This window comes from Sinocyclocheilus grahami, unplaced genomic scaffold (assembly GCF_001515645.1).
Source record: "Sinocyclocheilus grahami isolate Dianchi unplaced genomic scaffold, SAMN03320097.WGS_v1.1 scaffold702.1, whole genome shotgun sequence".
Classification (NCBI taxonomy): Eukaryota; Metazoa; Chordata; class Actinopteri; order Cypriniformes; family Cyprinidae; genus Sinocyclocheilus; species Sinocyclocheilus grahami.
In genome coordinates, this window is record NW_015505881.1 from 345,863 (window position 1) to 353,517 (window position 7,655).

Here is a 7,655-nt window from a genome sequence, read left to right on the forward strand (position 1 = left end):
GTGGGCCATCCTCTGCTTAGAGACGGCATTCCCCTTCTGCCGGCCTCCGTAAAAGACAAAAAGCTGGTCTGAGGTCCTAAAGCTTTGTATCCGGTCTACGTAGCATCTCAAGGCTCGGACGGGACAGAGCAAAGCTAGGGCTGGGTCTGCCTCCTCCGGGGGCAGCGCTTGCAGGCTCGCCGCCTGATCCCTGAAGGGAATAGTGGGAATCTTGGGCACATAGCCGGGCCGGGGCCTCAGGATTACCTGGGAGTCAGCTGGCCCAAACTCTAGGCACGAATCGTCGACCGAAAATGCGTGCAGGTCCCCTACCCTCTTGATGGAGACCAGTGCAAGCAGGAGCAGAGTTTTCATTGAAAGAAACTTTAGCTCGACTGACTGCAAAGGCTCAAATGGGCCCTGCTGTAGTGCTTTGAGCACTAGAAACAGGTCCCAAGAGGGTATAAAGGAGCGCCGGGGAGGATTTAACTTTCTCGCCCCCCTAAGGAACCTGATGACCAGATCATTTTTCCCTACGGACTTCCCTTTCATGGGGTCATGGTTAGCAGCAATCGCAGCGACATAGACTTTAAGGGTGGAGGGAGACAGCCTTCGCTCCAACCGTTGCTGCAAAAAGGAAAGCATCTCTGGGGGTCTTCCCGACGAGAAGAACAACACTCGACGAACAGGTTCCACTTCAAGGCGTAAGAGTGTCTCGTAGACGGTGCTCTCGCCGAAGTGATGGTGTCAATTACCTCTTGGGGTTCAAGGCAAGGCGCACTGCTAACAACTCTAGGCAATTGATATGCCAGTGCAGTTGGGGGCCCGGCCCAGCCGGTGCTGGAGGCATCCGTGTAAACCACAGCATGCCTGGAGACCTGTTCTAGGGGCACTCCTGCCTGGAGGAATGAAAGGTCTGACCACGGGGTGAAGGTTCGGTGACAGGCCGGTGTAACTTGGACCCGGTGAGTGCTGCGCTGCCACACCCACCTCGGGACTCTGTCATGGAGCCAGTGCTGGAGCAGTCTCATATGAAGCAGCCCCAGCAGCGTAACTGCCGATGCAGCAGCCATATGCCCCAGGAGCCTCTGAAATAGTTTCAGAGGGACATTTGTCCTGCCCTTGAACGAATTAAAGCAGTTCAGCACCGACTGTGCATGTTCCTCTGTAAGGCGTGCTGTCCAACTCCATATCGAGAAAAGAGATTCTCTGCGTCGGGAAGAGTTTGCTCTTTTCCCAGTTGACCTGAAGGCCCAACCAGCTGAGGTGCGAAAGCACCAAGTCCCTGTGTGCACACAACTGATGCTGAGCTAGTATGAGCCAGTCGTTGAGGTAGTTGGGAATGCGAACGCCCTGCTCTCCACAATTTACGTGAAGACACGGGGCAACAGGGACAGCCCGAAGGGCAGGACCTCGTACTGATATGCTCATCTTTCGAACGCGAACCGCAGAAATGGTATCCGGCGCGGAAGGATCAACACATGAAAGTACGCATCTTTCAGGTCGATTGCTGCAAAACAATCTCAGGGACGGATGCACCCGAAGATGCGTTTCTGCGTCAACATCTTGAACGGTAACCGGCGAAGGGCCCGGTTCAAGACACGCAGATCCAAGATTGGTAGTAACCCACTGCCTTTCTTGGGTACAATGGAGTAAGGGCTGTAAAACCCTGTATTCATATCGGCTGGAAGGACCAGCTCTATCGCATCCTTTGCCAGTAGGAATGCGATCTCCGCACGCAAGACAGGAGCATCGGCCGCTTTCACTGTCGTGAAGCGGATGCCACTGAACTTGGGGGATGCCGGGTGAACTGAATCGCATAGCCGAGGCTGATGGTCCGCAGAAGCCAACGAGACGGGTTGGGTAGCGCTAGCTAAGCACCCAGATACCGTGCAAGCGGAACCAGCGGAACCACCGCCATACCCGCAGTGGGGCAGAAAGATGGAATGCAGGGACCCAACTCGGGCGGCTTGTGCGCGGACCGAAGGGGGGGCTGAGTGTGCGGTGCAATGCTTACCTGGTTCCACAGTTTGGCAGAGGGTGCGTGAGTAGGGCCTTTGATGACGCTCTCGAACCGCCCGCTGCTGCCTGCTGGCGATGGAGGAGGATGAGTGTGGTCTAGTGCTGGTCCGTCCGCGACTCTCCGTGTCCTCCTGGGACCCAGGGACAGAGAAAACCGCTCTCTCGTCGAGATTTTCCATTTTCTCCACCCGGCCCTCCTCCCAGAGGTGCCTTCACCATCCCCCAAAGAGCAGCTTCCTCCCTCTCTGGGTCACCCGTCCCGGGGCCTCTTGCTCTTTCGCTCACCGCTAGGTTTGACGGGGGCCTGGACGGGTGGGGCGGTCTGCCTACGCCCAGCTCCATGACCTGGTGAGCTCCTCGTGCACCTTCGGGAAGAAAGGCACTGAGGCGGGGCGCTGAGAACCAGCGCGAGCCACCTCGAGGGCCCGGGACGCGGTGGAGGTTTCCACTCGAGCCCTACCCTCTTGGCAGCCTGGAAAAGCATAGCCGACATCTCTGGATCCGATCCAGGCCTTGCTACCATCCCGGAGGGCAGCAGCGCAGCCGAATCTTCCTTTCCAGAACACTCTCCCTCCGATGCAGTGATCGACATCCGGTCGTCGGGAGGAGCACCGAAGGATACCGCTGGTAAGCTCTTTGAAGCTAAGGAGTGATCGTCCCCCAAGGGTTGGTTCCCTGAGGGGTTTGCCACCACTGTAACTCTCAGACCGCCCGTACTACTGCCCGAAGTAGTCCACGCCTGGCTGCAATCATCACATGCCAATGTGCATTGCCTCATTTAGTTTACATTCTAAGTGGATTGGTCTCTCTAAGCGAGATCCCAATTTGTCGGTCACCGACGTGACCGACTGAAAGGGAACACTATATTGTACAGTTGTCAGTTATGTTCTATGAATATTAAGAAAACTTTTTGCAACACAATGTAAGACAAAACTGTAGTAACACTGCTGATGTTTATTTTGTCTCTTGAATATACTAATGTATGTTTTGCCCATTTTTATTTATAAAATTTTATTATTAAATATAATATCCTTAATTAAATACAGGTGCATCTCAATAAATTAGAAAGTTAATTTATTTTAGTCATTCAATTCAAATTGTGAAACTTGTGTATTAAATAAATTCAATGCACACAGACTGAAGTAGTTTAAGTCTTTGGTTCTTTTAATTGTGATGATTTTGGCTCACATTTAACAAAAACCCACCAATTCACTATCTCAACAAATTAGAATACTTCATAAAACCAATAAAAAAACATTTTTAGTGAATTGTTGGCCTTCTGGAAAGTATGTTCATTTACTGTACATGTACTCAATACTTGGTAGGGGCTCCTTTTGCTTTAATTACTGCCTCAATTCGGCCTGGCATGGAGGTGATCAATTTGTGGCACTGCTGAGGTGGTATGGAAGCCCAGTATGCACCTGTATTACATTTTAACTTCAGATGACATTGATTAATAATATACTATCATACCACAACTAGTTATTTATTATTTATTACAATGTATGTTTTTTCCACACTGTACATCATTAATGTATTAAATGTAGAAATACACAATCAAAATAAATACTTGTCTACACAAAGCTGCTTGCATACAGATAACTGGCCTACTCACTCTCAAACCAGCAGGATTGTCTTGGTCAACCAACTTCCCCAGCAAGTCTGTGCTGGTGAATCAGTTTGACCAGCTCCATTTTGCTTGAGAATAGCATTGCTTCTCTGGTCTAGCACTACCAACATAAACCAGCCTGGACCAACCTGGAATTCATGCTGTTGTATGCTGGATTTTTTTCAGTGGTGTAGGTATGGCTCAGGTCCCTCAAGTATTTTTTTTCACCTGCTATAACATCTGGCAGACAAAAATCTGCTCACTTGGAAAAGTAATAGCGCACCTCCCCATAACACATTTGGGTTATCAGTCACATGTGTAACAAAAATGCTGGTGGAAGAGTTAAAGGGGTCATATGATGCGATTTAAATTTTTCCTTTCTCTTTGGAGTGTTACAAGCTCTTGGTGCATAAAGAAGATCTGTAAAGTTGCAAAGACTAAAGTCTCAAATTCAAAGAGATATTCTTTATAAAACTACCTAAAACGGCTCATTCTAACACGCCCCCACATGGCTACGTCACGATGTGGGAAGATTTGCATAACGCTGCCCAAATGTTCACGCAAAGAAAGAAGGCATAACTTTTATTCTCACTGTAGTATTGTTGTTGCAGCCGCCGCCGCCGCCGCCTCCATGTCGTGAAGGACGCTGTGTTTCCTTGTGAAAGCGAAACTACTTAGGTTGGCCTTCCAAAAGAAGACGATATCCGCTTCGTCATGCCTGGAGCTGATCCGTGCTGGTCTCTGAGGAAATACATCAACTTCGCGCTGTCGATCGCCAGATCGGCTTTCACCGTGGACAAAGTGGAATCCAGCCCGGGGTCGTCACATGTGGTTGCCGCAAATCACAAATGCAGACATGATTTTATGTTTATGCGGCGCGATGCAACGCAATGCGTAAAAAGACAGTATAAGTCATTATAATCCTAATTATGTCCCCACTGGATGCAACAAATGCCTCGTTTATAATGGGTTTTCATGTTTTTGTCTCATCGCTCCGGCTGAACAGGGCATCACAATATGGTAAGGGGCGTAACATTTCCGTCACACGCTTGAGGTATTCGGCCAATCACAACGCACTGGATAGCTGGCCAATCAGAGCACACCTCACTTTTCAGACCGAAGAGCTTTGTAAAAATCGAAGCGTTTCAGAAAGGCGGGGCATAGAGGAGAAACAATAATGTACAGTATGTGGAAAATAATGTGTTTTTTGAACCTTAAACCGCATAAACACATTTCATTACAACAAATACACAAACTAATGTTCTTTTTAGAAGCATCATATGACCCCTTTAAGAGTTAGAAGTTTAACACTTAATGTTAGCAGTTTATTCAAATGGTTATGGGTAAGTAACAGTAGCGGCAAGCACCAGCAGTTAGTGTTTTAATAGAGAGAAGCACCTACAGATTGTGTATGAGCACCGGAAATAGTAAAATAAAGCTTTTAGTAGTTATAATTATGCCATTAAGAAATAAGTTGTGTGATGACAGTAAACTGAATTGGCTGGTCCGATACTTGGTTCTTTAACTGGTAATGCAAGGATTGCATGTTTCATGTAGACAGATAAATACAAGTTCAGCTTTACTTTTTGTGCAGCTGATATTCCATAGACAGTGCAAACTGCTAATTCAAGTGATAGTTCCACCAAACATAAAAATCCTGTCATCATTTATTCACAATCATCCTTCCAAACCCGTACGATTTTATACAAAACTGTCACTGGGACAGTACCTTTTTAAAAGTACCTAGAGGGTACATATTACTACCTTAAAGGTATATATTAGCACCACTGCAATGACAGCTTTTTGTACCTTTGTTCTGAGAGTGCATATGAGGGTGAGTAAATGATGACAGAATTTCCATTACTGGGTGAACTATCCCTTTATGGTTGTTAAAAAATAATGAATGTGCTGATTGCTTAACATTTAGATGCAGTTATTCAGACACAGACAATAATGAAATAACTATTATTGTGGGCCAGCAGGTTAAAGGCTGCAGCAGACCTCTGTGGAAATTTGAAAGAAAAAACTGCTAGATAAAACTGCCTTGACAATAAATTCTGAGCAGTTAGCTAATACACAGAGTTGATGATAAAGCCTTACCTGAGCTGTTGCTCTGTTCACCATTCCAACACTCATGGGTGTTTTTGGGAGGTTTCAATGAGGTATATCCAAAAACAGGAATAATGAATAAAGAAAATGCCAGAATAATGAAATATAAATAGGGAACAAGGGGTTGTGAGGATGTCTACTGAAGAATGGCCATTGTGGATAGATGGATTACTGAGCACCAGGCTAGAGGTATTAGTACGCTGTGATTACACACACATACACACACACACACACACACACACACACAAACACTGAGATGGTTGCAGGAAAAAAATGCTTAGAGGATTAAGTGGCTAGAAATAGTGGAGTATTCAACTGACCCAGAATCAGATCTTAGTACAGGTATGCGACAGAAAAGCCCTCAGGGAAACACAAGCTAATACACACAATGACTGCAAAGACGATGTCCAGAGTCCAAACTATCAGTGCAGAGAAGCGTATACATACCATTTTCTCCTATTCTCTCCACAAGACTCAGTATTTGCTTCTAGTCTAAAACTGGTGCAGATTAAACGTGGACAAACATGTTAATCAAAAAAGACAAATCCACTGCAGTGGATTTGTGTGGTTTATGGGCATTAAATCTTACCAACCCTGAGCCACAATCTCTTTCAGTGATATTATGTCCTATTATGAAACAATAGTTGGCTTGACCGAGAGAAGAGAGAAAAAAAATGGAAGGCAAAGCACATTTTAATTTATTTTATTTGCATGTGTGAAATCTCTCTTTTAGGAACATGTTGATGTGCGTTTTGGTTTTAATGCACATATGAACGTCCATCTGTACCAGTGTTAAGGCGATATCAAAGATCAGAGTCTTGAAAAACAACAACAACAACAAATATTAGGTGGGCCTATCAACCAAAAAAATAATGGTGTTTAAAAAAATTATAATAATAGTAAGGATTATGGAGTCGTCATTTCTTATCTCACCCAGTTCTTCTGGAATATTATTATGTATTGTGATTATGAATACGAATTTGACCCAAAAAATGAATGCTGTATTAAATACTCGCTCAGTCAATATCTACTCTACAATACAGAGAAATCGGGAGTAAGTGCAGAGAAGTTGTGTGTACTGTGTAAACACGATTGTTACTGTAGTTGTAGACTAAATGTTAAAGAGTTAGTTCACCCAAAAATGAAAATTATGCTGTTTTACTCACCCTCGAGGCATCCTAGGTGTATATGACTTTCTTCTTTACGAACAAAGGCCTCCTGTAGCGAATTGATGCGTTTTTGTAAGAAAAATATTCATATTCAAAACGTAATAATCACTTGAATCTAGTTTGCGCTCACTGTTGTAAACGGAAGCAGTTTAGGATGACGTATGAGGTCGGCTTTGCGCATGCACCGCTCAGAAGTGACGCAGCGGAGAGATCAAAACAAAACACCAGTCACTAATTAGAAGTACAAAACAAGGATTTGTAAAGATGAATGTCGGAGGATTTTGATATAAGCCAAGAGGAGACTGGTTTTCCTTTGCTAAAGTAAGGAAACTTTGCTTCCTTTGATCCTGTTAACAAACGTTGGTTTTCACGAGACTCGCCGGCACATGCGCAACGCCTCATAGGTCATCCACCCGGAACTGCTTCCGTTTACAACAGTGAGTGCAAGCTAGATTGTTTACTGTGGTTATTACGTTTTGAATATGGATATTTTTTTACAAAAACGCATCGATTCGCTACAGGAGGCCTTTGTTCACCCCCCGGAGCCGTGTGAGACACTTTTTTTTATGGATGGGTGATTTTTATTTAACTTCTTTTGGACTGAAGTACTGCAACACCCGTTTACTGCAATGATAGAGCTTGGAATAACAGGACAATTTTTAATATAATTCCGACTGGATTCATCTGAAAGAAGAAAGTCATATACACCTAGGATGCCTCTGGGGTGAGTAAAACACAGCCTAATTTTCATTTTTGGGTGAACTAAC

The 7,655-nt window shown here is 45.1% G+C and overlaps 1 protein-coding gene across 2 annotated transcripts in view; it reads right to left on the reverse strand.

Moving 5' to 3' along the window:
- LOC107559840 (ankyrin-2-like) overlaps window positions 1-7,655 on the reverse strand; it is a 126,055-nt gene that overhangs the window by 99,480 nt on the left and 18,920 nt on the right. The window contains exon 1 of one of the 2 annotated variants that reach the window (XM_016243838.1): window positions 5,711-5,908. The exons of the other annotated variant lie outside the window; for it this stretch is intronic. Within the exon in view, the coding sequence (XP_016099324.1) occupies window positions 5,711-5,746 (36 nt within the window). The 5' untranslated portion in view covers window positions 5,747-5,908. Of the gene's footprint in view, window positions 1-5,710; window positions 5,909-7,655 lie in introns of those variants that run through there. 2 annotated transcript variants of the gene reach the window in all.